Source organism: Phoca vitulina, unplaced genomic scaffold (assembly GCF_004348235.1).
Source record: "Phoca vitulina isolate PV1807 unplaced genomic scaffold, GSC_HSeal_1.0 scaffold74, whole genome shotgun sequence".
Lineage (NCBI taxonomy): Eukaryota > Metazoa > Chordata > Mammalia > Carnivora > Phocidae > Phoca > Phoca vitulina.
This window is the reverse complement of record NW_022589777.1, coordinates 3,381,978-3,398,843: the sequence shown is the minus strand read 5'-3', so window position 1 is coordinate 3,398,843 and position 16,866 is coordinate 3,381,978. Positions and strand designations below refer to the sequence as shown.

The 16,866-nt window shown below is 43.7% G+C and overlaps 1 protein-coding gene across 28 annotated transcripts in view; it reads left to right on the top strand.

Moving 5' to 3' along the window:
• Positions 1 to 16,866, top strand: part of DLG2 (discs large MAGUK scaffold protein 2) — a 1,693,368-nt gene that overhangs the window by 1,608,054 nt on the left and 68,448 nt on the right. For all 28 annotated transcript variants that reach the window (XM_032393577.1, XM_032393580.1, XM_032393581.1 and 25 more), the window contains one exon: positions 13,090 to 13,266. In XM_032393577.1, the coding sequence (XP_032249468.1) occupies positions 13,090 to 13,266 (177 nt within the window). The remainder of the gene's footprint in view (positions 1 to 13,089; positions 13,267 to 16,866) is intronic.

Below are 16,866 nucleotides of genomic sequence, written 5' to 3'. Positions count from 1 at the left end.
AAGAGAACCACTAGCACCAGGTCTGCCATTTAGTAAGAGCCAGATAAATGTTAAGCAGATAGATCGATATTAATATAAATGCAAATTGGAATTACATCATTCCCGAACCCTGTAAAAGTTGAGTTGTAACAGAGTTTTCTGTGCCAGGACATACGATTCTTGCAGCTTTCCAAGTATCTATGCACCAGGCACCATGCTGCGGGAGTTTCACATGCTACCTCATTTGATCCCAACAATGTCTTTTAGGCAGATCTTAGTTCAAGCTGCTACAGCCATGGACTGGGTGCCTGATAAACACCCGAAATTGGTTCTCACGGTTCTGGAGGCTAGATGTCTGAGATTCAGTTGGGGCCCTGGGGTGGGCCCCCTTCCAGGTCGCAGACTACCAGTTTCTCACTGTCCCCTCTCATGGCAGAGAGAGAAAACCATGTTCTCTTGTGATCCTTAAGGGCACTCATCCACCCTCATGACCACATCCAATCCCAGTTACCTCGCAGAGGCCCCACATTGGATGGTTAAAATGGTTTCAACATGGGAATTTTGTGGGGACACAAACGTTCAGTTCATGGCAGGTAGGAATTAGTCTTTCATTTACATAATAAGCAACAGAATTTAAACCTTGCCTACAGACACAGGGCAAGTAAATGGCAGAGCCAGGACATCTCTCAGGTCTGACCAACACTCCATTGTCCTGTTGCCTGGTGCGTAGTAGGTGCTCAATAGATTATGAGTGAATGAGTGGATGACTTACACTCGGTGTATGGAAAATGCCCCAGCTTGAAAACATCAGCACTAAACTTAAACGATTATACTCTTGGAATAAAATGCTACTAATATTTACAGAAACCACAAATTCTTAAAGTATAAACACTAATATTCTGGCTATCGTTAGTTCTGTTTTCTTTCCCTAAATTCCTAAACTATTAGCAAAAGCTGGGACATTTCCGACAGACATTTCATTCAACTAAGCGCAATTGCGGAACAGAACGCTTTCTGATCAAGTCAGGCTACAGCCCAGCATTTGGCCCCTCAGCATTTTTTCAACAGTCACTGACCAAGTAGAGAACACTGCAGGGGTTTGATTAAAAAAAAAAATGTGTACAGAAAGAAGAGTGGAAGATGGGGTGATCCACAATGTATAACAAAAGCAGTTTATGATCTGAGGGATTTTTTTTAAGATTTATTTATTTATTTATTTGAGAGAGAAAGAGAGCACATGGTGGTGTGAAGGGCAGAGGGAGAGGGAGAATCTCAAGCAGACTCCCTGCTGAGCACGGACCCCCAACGCAGGGCTCGATCTCAGGACCCTGAGATCATGACCTGAGCGGAAACCAAGAGTTGGGCCCTGAACCAACTTCTCTACCCAGGATCCCCTCCATCTGAGGGCTTTTGATCCATAATTCATTAATCTTCAGAACAGATGGTTTCTACACTTTTCAGTGAATCGAGGTTGTCATTGATTGTAAGATGACTCCACATGTCACCAAGAAAGGAGAAATGCGTCAATTAAACTATGAGATGGCACTGACGGTAAGATACATCCTAACAGTAGGGGCGCCTGGGTGGCTCAGTCGGTTAACCGTCTGACTGACTGTTGGTTTCGGCTCAGGTCATGATCTCCCCAGTCATGGGATCGAGCCCTGCATCGGGCTCCACACTGAACATAGTCTGCTTCAGATTCTCTCTCCCTCTGCCCCTCCCCTGCTTGTTCTTTCTCTCTAAAATAAATAAACAAAATCTTTCTTTAAAATGCTTTAAAAAAAAAAAAAAAAGATACATCCTGGGGTGCCTGGGTGGCTCAGTCATTAAGCATCTGCCTTTGGCTCGGGTCATGATCCCAGAGTCCTGGGATCGAGCCCTGCATCGGGCTCCCTGCTCAGCGGGAAGCCTGCTTCTCCCTCTCCCACTCCCCCTGCTTCCTGCTTGTGCTCGCTCTCTCTCTCAAATAAATAAAATCTTAAAAAAAAAAAAAAGAGAGGGATACATCCTAACTGTAGAGATGGGAATGAAAAAAAGGTGCATCTTAAAATTGATAAAATACAGTATTTTTAATCCCATTTTACAGATGAGGTAACAGAAAGAGACCTAAAGAGTTGAAGTAATGTTCCCAAGGTCACACAGCTTGGGTTCTGAATTCAGTTCAATTCAATTTAGCCTTGTGTCGCAATCACCTCCCACTCTGGGCTCTGTTCGAGAGACACACAGATCAATGAGACCCTGTCCTAACCCTCCAGAACTGGGCGGTCTAGAAGGGAAAACAGACCCACAGGCAAGTCAACTAAAACGTAGCCTGCTGAATGCAAGAACAAGACTGTGGACAAGGTAGCAACCCGGCTGGAAGAAGGGAATAGATAGCCCTCTCTGGATAGGCTCAGGGAGGGGTTCCAGAGAAAGTTCTGAGTTTCATAGAATGGATTGCAAGTTTACAGAATGCTTGTTTCTTTCTATCTAGTCAGTGCTTTGACTTTTTAAATAATGTTAAGAAAAATTCTAGAGGGAGGGGGGTGGGGGGATAGGTTAGCCTGGTGATGGGTATTGAAGAGGGCACATATTGAATGGAGCACTGGGTGTTATATGCAAACAGTGAATCATGGAACACTACATCAAAAACTAATGATGTAATGTATGGTAATTAACATAACATAATAAAAAAATAAAGGAATCACTCTGGAAAAAAAAAAAAAGAGAGAGAGAAATTCTTGGCTGAAAAATTCCTCTGCAAGGTGTGAGCTGTGGTAGAGTGTCTGAGAGGAGGAAAGGTGTTCCATGGCCCAGCTCACGTGCCTGCTTCCAAGGAGCAGCAGGATGCAGGAGAGGCTGAGTCTTCAAGATGTGAGATGATTACTGTTAGAGATGAGGTTCCCGTAGGAGAATGCGTGAAGGACACACCTGTTCAGTTGGTTGGGGTAGGCAGGTGAACGACCACTATCACCTCTCAGCTAGTAGATCTAGGAGAACTGTCCATTCATCATCTCCTTTCTGAGCACCTGATGGATTCCTGTTCTGTGATCCTGTAGCCCCCCATATTAATTCCTATGATAGCATGGACTGCACTCAGTTTTAACTATATTTGGGTCCTTTGCACTGGCTGTTCCCTCTTAGAACACTGTCCTCAGATGTCTTCATGATAACTCACCTCCTTCAAGCCTTGCCCCACCTTTCTCTCAGCGAGTCCTACCTTGACCACACCCCCCCTCAAAAATGCAACCTTTGCCCTACCACAGCTCTACCCATCTAAAAATCCTGATACCCCTTACTCTGCTCTATTTTTCACTTTTCCATAGCAAGTATCAACTCCTATTATTCTGTGTACTTATTGCCATGTCCTCTCGCTAGGATGTAAGTTCCATGAAGGCAGGAATTTTTGTCTGTCTGCATTCATCGATAGACCCCGAGCTCCTAGAATCGTCATTGGTACATGCTTGATAATTATTTGCTGGATGGGTGAATGAATGTGTGAGTAGCTGAATGAATATACCCTTAGCTGTATTCTCAACCCAACATTAAGCTCCATGAGAACAGGAAGCAAGCCTCCTGTTCACTGCTGAGTCCTCAGTGATTGGCACATAGAAGCCACTCTGTAAATAATATTCCATTAAATGACTATTACCTCATATCCATATGTGGAAGTTAAATTACATCCTGAACTCAATGTTTTTACCTGGGTGAGAAAGGAACCATCTTCTATCTGTCCTCATTCAAAAAGTGATAAGGGGAGCATTGATGGACATAGGTGAGATTTTGAAGGGAAGTTTTCCCTAATTCCATATCTTCCATTGCCCCAATCCAGGCCTGTTGTCCCCATCCAGTTTTCTGAAAACTCATAGACAGAAAAGCGAGCTCAGTATCGGGGGGAGCTGAAGTGATAGTCCAACCTTCTGGTGTTGTGACATGTGAATTTCATCACCAACCCTGATGAACTACCACTGAGGATTTGGGGTAGTCATATCAAACGTTCTTGGATGTCTTTCTCCCCTTTTCCATATGCTCGTGAGAGAAATGAACTTTCTCCAGCATCTCTTCTAAGCCAGGGAACATACCAGCTGATCCCACCTGTCAGTCAGTAGATACTTAACAGTGGAACTTACAGGGAAGAAATTTGGATTTTACACTCAGTTAACAAATACTGAGCACCGATTGGGTTCTAAAATGTCTTGTATGTATAATTCGCATAAGGGCTCTGTTGGGCAGGGATCTTGCCTATCATTTTGCATCTTTGGAGACCCAGGGACAGAGATGAAAATCACATAGTTGCTTTGAATGGCAGAGGTGCTATTTGAACCCAGGACTATCTGATGTCCAGGTCTCATGGTCTTTACATGTGTCTTCTCTAGAAAAATTTAAATGTTTAAATGATAATTGTGTATCAGCAATAATTAAATTCTGTATCAGGGTATTTCTAGGGGTACCTGGGGGGCTCAGTTTGTAAGTGTCTGACTCTTGATTTTTGGTTCAGGTCATGATCTCAGGGTCTTGAGATCAGACCCCACATCAGACTCTGCACTGGGCATGGAACCTACTTGGGTTTCTCTCTCTCCCTCTCCCTCCCTCCTACTTGCTCTCTCTCCCTCTTAAAAAAAGGAAAAAAATATATATTTCTTCTTTGTCTCTTACAGCAAGCTTACTAATTTGTGGCAATAAGACCTAAGCCATGAATACCAGAGCTTGATATCTATTTTCAGCTTGGATCAGAAATAAAAGGCTGCGGTCAGGGCTATGTCAGCCTTTCTGAAATATCTTGATTAATGTATTTTGATTGCCTGATAAACAAAGCCAGCACATAAAAGCTTTTAGAACTGTACTAAAGCCTGGGCTATTCATCCTGGCCATGTTCCCTTTCCCATATTTCAATCTCTGAGTCGCCAGCTGATGGCATTTGGGGGGAAAGACAATGATTTTAAGATGATTAATTTTTATAGCCTCACCCAACCGTGAAGTCTGAAGTACCATTTGCTGTGGTCTGTCGAGCCCTGCCTTTGGGCAGGTTCAGATTTGCCTCTGCTTCCCTCCAATGAGGTCCTGTCAGTCGGCAGAGCCGTGTAAATCACCCTGACAGATTGCTTGGACACCCTGAGAGAGAAAGCAGGCTGGAGTGGGCCCCATCCCTGGAGACTCTGATGATGCCTTGTCTGAAATGATCAACACACAGGCCTCCAGACACAGGAAGTCTGCCCACATTGTGTCCCTGAGGGACAGAGAGCACTGGTGACTCAGGAGAGACTAAGAGACAGGGTTGTTGTCCCTGGAAGTAATGCTTCTTCCCTGATTATCATCAAATGCCACAGCTGCAGAGAGGCCCAGGCTGTGAGGACCTCTGGTTGGTGCCTAATTAGTTCCATCTTTAGTCATGACAGTGACTGCCTGATTCCTTGGGTACAGTAGAAATTGACAGTTTCTCAGTATCCTCCAGACATAGAAGGAAACAGTCTGGCATGACGAGAAGTATGTCTTTACAGAGCACAAACCTGCCTTATAAGGTTATTAATGACAAAATGGCATAACCCATGTGATACCAGAGTCCATGGCACACGGTGCATTTAACCTTCTATCAGCTGGAAACAATGCCTGCACTTCAAGGAGTAGAATCTCTTTAATCACAGATAATAAATACCTAGAGCAGTGCCTGGCACACTGTAAGGCCTACTGTGTGCTCAGGAATCACGGAGAAACAGCATCTTGGTCAGTACCCTCTTAGCAAGGATTTACAGAGGCTAATGTGTTCTTATCCACTAACACTGATTCGTGGGTGGATTCCACCACCCTTTTCACTAAGGACAATTCATTATTGAAATAGATGGGGAACTGAGTGGCCACACCAGACCTCCATCAGCCTGGATATGATGACTGGTCGACAGGCGTATGTATGATTCCTCGAGAAGACATGCAAAGTAATCAGTACAGAGCTATGTGTTTCCTTCTACCCTAAGATGAATGCATTCTGACTTGAGAGACAGGAGCATTGCATGGATCTTCATCATCTCCTAAGAAAGGCAGGGAAGCTGGTGCTGGATGCTGCTCAGGCTTTCCTATTGTTTCCAGTTGTCCGTGCCTTCCTAAGAAAGAATGTACACAACTGGATTCCAAGGACTGCCCTATGAGAAGTATAGGCAACAAATGTAATAACAGAAAATAACTTTTATTGGACATCTGCTATGTGGTAGGCCCTGGGGATATGAACCTCCCCTGTCCACCAGGCATATACAAACTAGAATTTGCAAAGATTAGAAATCACAGTACAATGTGATATAAGAGCCTATGAGAGGGGCCTTAACTCCCAGTGAGGGTGGAGGAAGGAGAAAAGAAGGTCCAGGATTGATGGAGGAGATGGCACAGAGCAGAGCAATTTTCACAAGGCAAACACAATCCTAGGAGACACACATCCTATCAGCCATATGGAAAGTTAACCTGATTTCCCCACAGTGCCTTGCAAGACAAAGGCATAAAACATGACAGCTGAAACATGCCTTAGAGAAAGTGCTTTGGGCCTGTTGATTACATAGGAGCTGAAGCCCAAAGAGGTGAAGTAACTTACTCGAGATCACACGGTGAGATTTCATTGAAGCCAGAACCAGAGCCCTGCTCTCCTAAATCCATCCAAGCTTCTCTCTACTTCCAGGGTGCCATCTCTGTTTTTGAAACACTTATTTATTAGATTCATGAGAGGGCGAATGAATGCTTTTAAGTAGGAAAATCTAGGGGTGCCTTGGGTGGCTCAGTCATTAAGTGTCTGCCTTTGACTCAGGTCATGATCACAGGGTCCTGGGATCGAGTCCCACATTGGGCTCCCTGCTCCACAGGAAGCCTACTTCTCCCTCTCCCACTCCCCCTGCTTGTGTTCTCTCTCTCCCTGTGTCTCTCTCTGTCAAATAAATAAATAAAATAAAAGAAGGAAAAACTATTGGAAGTGGCTGATTTTTAAAATAATAGCACCTAGATTTCAGATCTCTCTGCTCCTAGTGCAGATCCCTTTCCCACATCCCCCTGGCGGGGAGATTAAAGCCTTGAATTTTTTATCTGCAAAGTAGGAATATCATACTTACATGTCACACTGTTTACATGGACTCAATAAGATGGAATTATGTAACACAAAGGTACTTTGCACATGGCCAGCCAATAATAGGCACTCAGTAGGCTATTATTATTGTTGCTTAGTAGTTGTTTTTATTCCAAAGAATCTTTGGCAGGGTCATCAAACTGGTGGCCTTTGCCTTCTACCTGCCATCTATGAAATCATCCTTTCTTGTCCTCTGTTAGTTTGCCATTGCTTCTATGCCAAATTATCTTCCTCCATCTTCAAATCCAGCAATGGCCGCCATGTACCTCTCATGTCACATCTCTCTGACCTATTCTTCTGCCTTCTCTTCCACTTTTAAGGACTCATGTGATTGGATTGGGCCCACCCAGAGAGTCAAGTATACTCTCCCCATATTAAGACCTCTAACTTCAATCACATCTACAAATCCCTTTTGCCATAGAAGGTAACATATTCTCAGTTTCTAGGGATTAAGGTGTAGACATCCTTGAGGAGAAGGGGTTAAGGTATTATTTTCCCTACCATATCTTCAATGACCATGAGACACATCAAGTAATTTTTTCAGTACTTAGTGGCACAGTCTCAGGGGTTCTCTTTACCCTTGTGATTCTCTGCTATACCAGTCTTAAAGTGGTTAATCCAGAACTCGACCCTCTGACCAACACAGAAAACATGCGTGCTATTACGGTCCATGATTATTAAATATTACTGCAATCTAAGCCCAGTAGAAAATGTAGGTGGTTTTGATTGGAGAGGGTTGCTTGCAAAGACAGTGGATGGGATGGTGAAGCAAGTCCACAGGCCTTGGAGGCAGACAGGTCTCGCATTCAGTCCTACCCTTTCACATGATAGCTGGTGTGACACCGGACATATTACTTAAGTTATGCAAATCTGTATTTCCTTATCTACAACACAAGGCTAATCCATGCCTTGTGGGGGCAGTTGTGAGAACTGAATGTGCCCTCTATAAACTACTCATGCCTCTCTCCTGACATCTAGTCCATGGTGTCATATAAATGTGATCACCAAATCATGAAATCTCTGGAAGTGAGGTCTAAGCACAACGTTCCTTGCCAGGAGTTGTAAGCTTAATTCTACTGCCAGGAGCATGGGCTTTTGATTCTGACATATCTATCTACATCTGAATCCTGGTTCTGTTACTTATTAGCTTTTTTTCATTTCAGCACTTTGGGTCTCATTTCCTTTATGAGATTAAAAATGCTGACATGGCAAGAGTGTTATCAGAAATAATAACAAAATGGAACTCCTTCTCTGTGGGTATTGGGCATTTCACATGCTTCACCCTATGGTGGGATTTTTGTAACAATCTTTTGAGTTAATGCCATCATTCTCTGCATTTTGTAGTTGAGAGAATGGCCATCTATGCTGAAGAGATCATCGAGGAAGTTAGGTAACATGCCCCAAATTCACAACTAGGAATAGCAGAGTTGGGATGTAAACCCAGGTCTCTTCTCTCTCCAAAGCTTGGCATATAACCCACATGCTGCCTTGCCTGCCCAGTACATTGAGTGAGATGATAAATATAAAGTCTTTAGCACATTGTGGGGGCACTTAAGCACAATTTCCATCAGGTGCTCAGGTGTCGCCCCACCATGTTGCACAGCCACGAGGATGAGCAGCTGCTTCACTCCCCTTCCTAGATTTCCCCAGTTGGCAAAGGGCCACCACATGGTGAAATGCAGGAGGGCTGGGAGGGATGGGAGAGAAGCTGCATTATTCCTCTCTAATTCTACTTGTCTAATGGACTTGTTAAAAGCACCCTAGGTGGAAAGTGTGAGTCTTAATGGCATTTTATAAAAGTTGCTGTGATGAATTAGCACATAAAGCAAATTAAAAACAGCTTATCGCTTTTTAAATTAGGTGATGGGGCACTGTAGCATTTCTCCCAGACACGAAGATCCATTAATATCCAAAGGAGTCAGAAGCTGCTGAAATGTATCAGCTGCTTGTTTTCAGGGACCTGACAAGTCTGAAGTCAGTGTAATCCTCGAGGGGCAGATTGTCCGAGATAAATAGAGCTGGGGAGGTGCATGTTGCTGAGCCCCTTCTGTGGGGACACCTATTGCTGAAGGCAGGAGGGGGACACCTTCCCTCAGGGATTCTTGGGAATAGAACGGAGCACAGTAGATTGAATGTCTGGCCTGATGGGGACCGCCAGGAACAGTGTCTCCTCCCCTCCCTTACACATGGGGACACAGGCTTGAGAGAAGCAGGGCTTTCAAAGTTCATCTGAAACATTTCCACAGACCTGTAGTGAGGGTCTAGTTTGTGCCCAGTGCTGTACTGGACTCGGAAGATAGAGTGGGACTGTAGATATCTTTATACACAGTCCACAAGATGCCTACTAAGTGGCACAGTGGGGACCCAGATCCCCAGATTCAAGGCCAGCACATTTTTCGGAAAAACAATAATGGTAATAGTAGCTGCCATTTATTGAGCCCAGCCTGTGTCAAGCTGGTGTCCCAGTACTTTCCATATATTATTTCATTTAATCCTCTCCACAATGCTTTGAAGTAGGTGGTGTTACCATAGGCCAGTTTTACAATTATGAAAACCTGACACCCAGAGAAGCTAAGTCACTTGCTTAAGATCACATGGTTAAAAAGTTGCAAACCCAGGCAGTCCGACCCTAGAGCCTGCCTTCTTGGCAACCACCTGCCAACTTCCTGATGGCTTTTCTCCCTCTGCTCCCCACACTTTACATCCAGAAGGAGCCTGGTGCTAAACCACAGGTTCAAAGACTTTTAGGATAAAAAACACTGAGACAAGAACTGAGCAGTAACAGAGCTTTGGGGATTTGGGGGTAGGGGGTAGGGGAGGGTGGTCAGCCTTGAAGGGAGGTGAAGAGATCCTGGTACTGCTAAATTGTGAGCACGGCCAGAGGACAAACAGGCTGGGAAACTAAGCTTACGATGAAATGTCCAAAAATGTGGATTTTGGAGCCGGACAGACCATATTCCCGATGCAGTCTCCACCAAATGCGTACGTGTGACCTGGGGCTGGTGCCTTAATGTCCTAAGCTTCCTTCCCTCATCTGTAAAATGAGGATACTAATTTTTACATTCAGGTTCATATGATGTCAAATAAGACAACAGATACAAAGTGCCAAGCTACCCAATATGAGCATAAGTAGTGGTAGCTGTCATGGTCATCATCCTTGCCACCTTGTCACCACCTCTCAGACTTGGGGATGGAGGTGGGGGGTTCTGGGGGGGAACAAAGTGAAGAGCATTGCACTAGGGCTCCAGATCAGAGGACCCACACTCCAGCCTGAGGTTGCTGACCCTTGTATGCTGAGGTTAGTCTATCTCTCATCTATAAAAAGGGGATAATACTATATCCATCATACCTTCTTCGTCGGAATGAATTGAGTCACAAATGAGGTAGTGTATGTGAAAATGATTTGCAATCTATAGACCTCAAGACAATCCCCAGGGTCGATGATTCACTAGGAGGGCTCACAGGATTCAGCATAGTCATACTCAGGACTGAGTTATTACAGCAAGAGGATACAAAGCAAAATCAGCAAAGGGAAAGGATTTGGGGACAAAATCCAGAGGAAACTGGGCACACGCTTCCAAGAGCCTTCTCCCAGTGGAGTCACATGGGACATGCCTAATCTCTCCAGCAACAAATTGTCACACCAGGTGTAAAAGTTTGTCTTCTGGGAAAGCTCATTAAAGACTCAGGGTCCAGGGTTTTTACTGGGGGCTGATCATGTAGTCACCATCTGCCTGGCCCATACCACAATTCCAGACTCACAGAAGAAAAGCAAATGTTCCATTTAAATGTGGTTTGTACGAACAGTTTAGGCATGGTGAGCCATTCTTAATAGGAAATAGTGAGAACCTTCCCAAAATCCAATTTCCCAGATGTCAGCCAAGAGCCATCCTTGTGGGCAGGTTTTTTTAAGAATAGCAATCTCAAGCTTGCTATGTTAACTCTTTTTTGCACAGAGTAGAATCTATAGAAAGGATTTTTATGAGTGAAAGGGAAAGGTGAGATGATAATGACAGTTCATACTTGTTGATTGTCACTATGTGCCAGGCATCGTTGTGCATGCTTTATTCTTACATGTATTACCTTATGTCACATTTCATCCATACAACAACTTCCTGATGTGGGTACTGTTATCATTGCTGGTATGTATGAGGAATCTGAGGCCTAAGAAAGGTGAGGTAGCTTGCCTGGATAATGAGCTATATGACTGGAAAGAAATAGTAGAACCAAGAAAGGACTCTAACAGTGTGACCCTGGAGCCCATATCCTGAACCACTATGCTCTAGCTGCTACAGTGTACCTGCCATGAGCTGGGAGCCTTATATGTCTTATTAATGTTCGCAACAGCTCCATGCGAATGTAGTTATTGGACTAATTTTGCATTACAAAAACCTGTGGCTCCAGAGTGCTAGTTCATTTATGTCACAGCACCCAGCCAGAGAAGTGACGGCGTCAGAAGTGGGCCCCTGCCCTCTCTCAGCCCCCTGTTGCCTGGTGGAGCTTTGCCAAAATCTTTGGTAGAGAAGATGCAGATGGTCAAGGTGGAAGTGAGTCATTCTGGGAGCTTTGACCGAAAAGCTCTCCCCTAATTCCATGACTTAGGGACAGCGTTAGTGGAAGAAGGAGCTGTGTTACGAGTAATTCAAATTTTCCTACAATATTTGAGAGCTCTACAAGCTGTCTTCAGCTCTTTTTGGTTGCCATGACAGCAAATGTGACATTTCTTTCATGAGGGGAAAAAAAAATGAAGAAAGGAAAGAACCATTCTTGGTCCTCAGTGATCTGAGAAAAAATCTGTTCCCCAGATCTATCTAGTTTTGCTTGCATAGTGGTTACACTCCAAGGAAATTGTCAGGATGGAATCAAAGGGGAGTAAGCAGGGAGGTGGCAAAATCTGCTTCTCCTGAGAAATTGTACGCTGCATGTGTGTGGTGGTGGTTTGTGATGGGGGGAGACAGGAGGAGGCAGGCAATATAAGATTTGACACAAACTGTCAGCTACTTAAGGTAACACCTAGCTACTAAGGTCTTGGTCATCAATCCGGTTCTGTTTGCAATTCCCTCACCCCACCAATTTATACAGGTTACAGTGCGTTTGGCTTAGCAAAGGCTCAGCATGTGTTCTTTAGTGAGAACAACATGGTACATAGAGCAAGAATTACAATTCAGAGTGATGAGTGCGATGCTGAGATAGGCTTAGCATTCTGTGCAAGCAAAAAGATTTGTCTTATTCATATAATCTTGATCTATCTCTAGACACACATGTAAACATGGGTGTAATTATATTTTTTCATTATTGCATTTTGAGCGCTTATTCATGGCATTGGATTAACCTCTGCCACCATTCAATTTATTTTAATTTTTTTTCTGTTTTTGTGGTTTTAATTAGCATTTTCTTTTTTAAAAGATTGAATTCCAGTATAATTAACATACAGCGTTATATTAGTTTCAGGTGTACAATATAGTGAATGAACTGCAACCATTCAACTTCAGTAATGGTCCAATAGTCCAGGGAGTGGAAGTCTCACAGTCCCCAATGGGATGACATTTAAGTTGTTACCATGTTTCCCCATTACAAAAGAAAGAGTTGTATGGACTGATATATCTGAGAGGATTTGTTCATAACACAAAATCCTTCATTCAGAAAGATGCCCATGCTTCTCTTCATGATTTCCTTCTTGTAGTGACTTTTAACATTTGATTGTAGTGGGAGGGAAAGAAATCTCAGGTACTAAACTCCCTTTGTCACATCTCCCATTATCACCTCGCCACATAGGATGGTCTCCAGGGAAAGAAGCAGTACCCCCATTTTAGGGGTCTGGAGGCTGCCCCTGCAGCCTCCAAGGAGAAGCAGGAACTAACGTGGATTTGTGACCACAGTAGTGGGAATGTAGACTGCAATCCTGGGAGTCATTCCTGGAAGCTGGTATCGAATGGATGAAGGATTCTCAGGGCGAGAGTGGGTAATCAAAACGGTGAATTCGAAATCTGTGCTGCAGAGGTTCCTAACGATGTTCTCTCTTGTCATTTCTACAGAGCCATGTTTGACTATGACAAGAGCAAGGACAGTGGGCTGCCAAGTCAAGGACTTAGTTTTAAATATGGAGATATTCTCCATGTTATCAACGCCTCTGATGATGAGTGGTGGCAAGCCAGGAGAGTCACGCTGGAGGGGGACAGTGAGGAGATGGGGGTCATCCCCAGCAAACGGAGGTAAAACTGCCTTTTCTATTTCAGAGTGTTTGCTTTTCAGTGATCTAGGGGGTGGAAATGAGGGAATATGAAGATATGGCAAACTGTTCACAAAATAACCATTTGAGTGGGATAGTCAGTCAGCAGGGAAATTGTCAGTGGTGACAGGTGACATTAATTAAGTATTCTCATTCTTCTCATATTAGGATTTTACCAAAACTGGTGACTGTGATAAGGCACAAAGAAAGAAAAGGGATCTGCTTACACCGCCTTCCTAAAACATTTACCAGCATCCACATGTTCAAGATCATCTTATCAGCACGTATGCTGACTTACACACTCCAGGTTATTCCAGAGGTTCACATTTACCAGATAACTTTACAGAAAGGTCAGGTGAAAGCCCAATAAATTACAATTTACTAATCAAAGGTCCTACCTATGTATTACGTTCAAATACTGACAGGAGAAAAACTAAAAACCTTCATTCCAAATTCAGATTCTTGGGATATGAGCTGTCAAACATCTGGTGAGGTAAAGACTGGGTTTATAACTGTTACTGTTTTAGTTACTCCTGTTCCCCAGCCACCCCACAACTCCCACCTTCACTCAATCAGATACTTAGTTCTATATGTGTTTCCTGAGTCAAGACTACCATGCTCTTTCTCTTCTAGACATTTCTTCCACTATGCTTTCGAAAGGCGGGAATATACTTTGGAACAGCCAACCCCCTCATGCGCCCCCAGCAGCTTCTAGTCCTCAGGACCAGGGAGGAACTTTCCTTCCCATGAACCTCTTCTTGGCACCAAAATATTGTCCATGAAACACATTTGTCTGTATCCCAGGAAAGAGATATGGTTATGAAATTGAAGTCAGGGATAACGTTTATTCAAGGCAGTCACCAACTTTTCTCAAGCTACAGGTTTCTCAGAGGGCTTTTCTCCTGTCCAAACACCCCAAACACCTCTGTGAAGAGTCCTCAGTGAAGCTGAGCGCTCTGGTGCTGCAATCCAGCAACTGAGCTAGCACAAACCATAGTAGGAAGATGTCACTTATACCCAAGAATCACTCTGGGGCATTGGCACTCCAGAGAAGACTGGTCCCCCCGTCCTTCTCTGCATGGGGCCACACAGCCCGGGGAGGAATGTGGGGAGAGGGCAGCAGGCTGACTGTCACACAGATGCTCCCTCATGGTTAGTGGGGAGGAGTGACGAAGAAGCCGCTGCAACTCCAGAGAACCTCCCTGCCCTCCGTGCCCCTGTGTGGGTCTCCCACCAGTGCACAGTTCTCTGGGTCTCTTTAAACCTCTGGGCTCTGGGACACCTGGGTGGCTCAGTCCGTTAAGCATCTGCCTTCAGCTCGGGTCATGATCCCAGCGTCCTGGGATCGAGCCCCGTGTCAGGCTCCCAGCTTGGTGGGGAGTCTGCTTCTCCCTCTGCCTGTCGCTCCCCCTGCCTGTCGCTCCCCCTGCTTGTGTACGTTCTCTCTCTCTCTCTCTCTCTCTGACAAATAAATAAAATCTTTTAATAAAAAAATACAAAAAATGTAAAAACCTCTGGGCTCCACAATAGTTGCCTCACATTGCTTTGAGAGGACATTGTGAATTTGTACTATGGCTTGTAGGGTTTTCTCAAAGGGTATATATTCAAAGCAGTGACTCTCAGCACTAGTTTATATTCTGTTTTTCCATTTCCATTTACTTAAAAAAAAGAGTCAAGGCAACGTGCATTTTGGTTTGCTTCAATTCATCAGAGCTGTCTGAGCCACTGCTCTGTAGAAGAAAGAGCTATCTTATTGAATATGGCCCCAAGGATAGAAATGGAGTGGAGGAAGCTATGTGGGAATAGATTTCAGCTCATTTTATTTTTTTTAAAGATTTTATTTATTTATTTGACAGAGAGAGACAGCGAGAGGGGGAACACAAGCAGGGGGGGAGTGGGAGAGGGAGAAGGAAACTCCCTGCAGAGCAGGGAACCTGATGCAGGGCTCGATCCCAGGACCCTGAGATCATGACCTGAGCCGAAGGCAGACGCTTAACGGACTTGAGCCACCCAGGCACCCTAATTTCAGCTCATTTTAAAGAAATTCTTTTACTGGTTGGAGCTGTGTAGAGATGGCATGGATTATGTGGGAAGAGAGTAAACCAGAACAGTGGTTTTCATAGCAAGGGAACATTATAAAAGCTTAGATGTGCCCACTCCCTCCCTCTCTGACCCTCTCCTCTGTGTGTGCATGCATGTGTATGTGTGTTTGTGTGAATGTACGTGTGCGCGCGCATGCACATGCATGCACATACACACAAATATTCTAATTCAGTCCATCTGGAGTGGGTCCTGGAAATCTGTGTTTGTAAATCCCTCCGGGTGATTCTGATAATAGAAGGTCTGGTGTCAGGAAATACAATAAAAGGGATTCAAGCTTTGAATAGAGTTGAACTATACAATTTTTCAGGCCCTTTCCAACCCAGAGGTTCTGTGATTCTAACCAGCTTTGTCAATAGCCCTTCATTTGTTCAGTTATACTTCACTTTCCCCCCAAGGAACATTCTCAGTGCTATTCCTCTTGAGGCAATTTTCCACCTGCTGGTGGTCATTCTTAAGTTGGCTATCTTTCCTATTTTGGATAAAAACCATCTTAACAATCATACTACAGCTAGCCTGAAAAAGAAGTTTGTCTAGTGACTCTAATGTTGATATTTATTTGCATTCTATCTCATGAATGTTATAGTAGCTTCTCCCTCTGTGTGTGTGTGTGTGTGTTTATGGCTATAAATGAGTTTCTGTCAACTTTTCTCCTTAGAATATTAATCCTTTCAAAAAATGCTATTATTGTTTTATATGTTTATAAAATAACACATTTCATTGTAGGAAAGTGGGAAATTTTTGAAAAGTGTAAAAAAGAAATAAAAATCATTTATAATCCTACCCCACAAAGAGTTCTTATTGCAAGGCTTTCTCATTTTACACTACATTTAGCATCTTACAACTCTAGCTCAGAATAAGTGGGAGCTGGTACAAATATGATTTACTTTTAGACTGGGGTTAAATTTTTCAGTGTTTAATTCCTTGCTAGCCCCTTTTCTGAGTACAGTTCAGCTAGTAGAGATGGTCTGGGAAATTCTCATAATGGATAACATCAGGGCATGACTTGACCCCTTACAAAAATGTTTCTCTATTGATGATTCCATTTAATCATCCCAATGAAATCAAGGTGGAGAGTATGAAAATTATTTCCATCCTTTTCCTTTTTTTTGAAGATGGTGAAGAAATTTTACTTAACAAAACACTCCTAGAGCATGCTAGATGCTGTTCTAAGCCCTTTACAATGAACTCATTTATTTTTTTTTCTTTTTTCTTTTTTATTATGTTATGTTAATCACCATATATTACATCATTAGTTTTTGATGTAGTGTTCCATGATTCATTGTTTGCGTATAACAACCAGTGCTCCACTCAGTACGTGCCCTCTTTAATACCCATCACCAGGCTAACCCATCCCCCCACCCCCTCCCCTCTAGAACCCTCAGTTTGTTTCTCAGAGTCCATAGTCTCTCATGGTTCGTCTGCCCTCCGATTTCCCCCCCTTCATTTTTCCCTTCCTGCTATCTTCTTCTTTTTTTTTTTT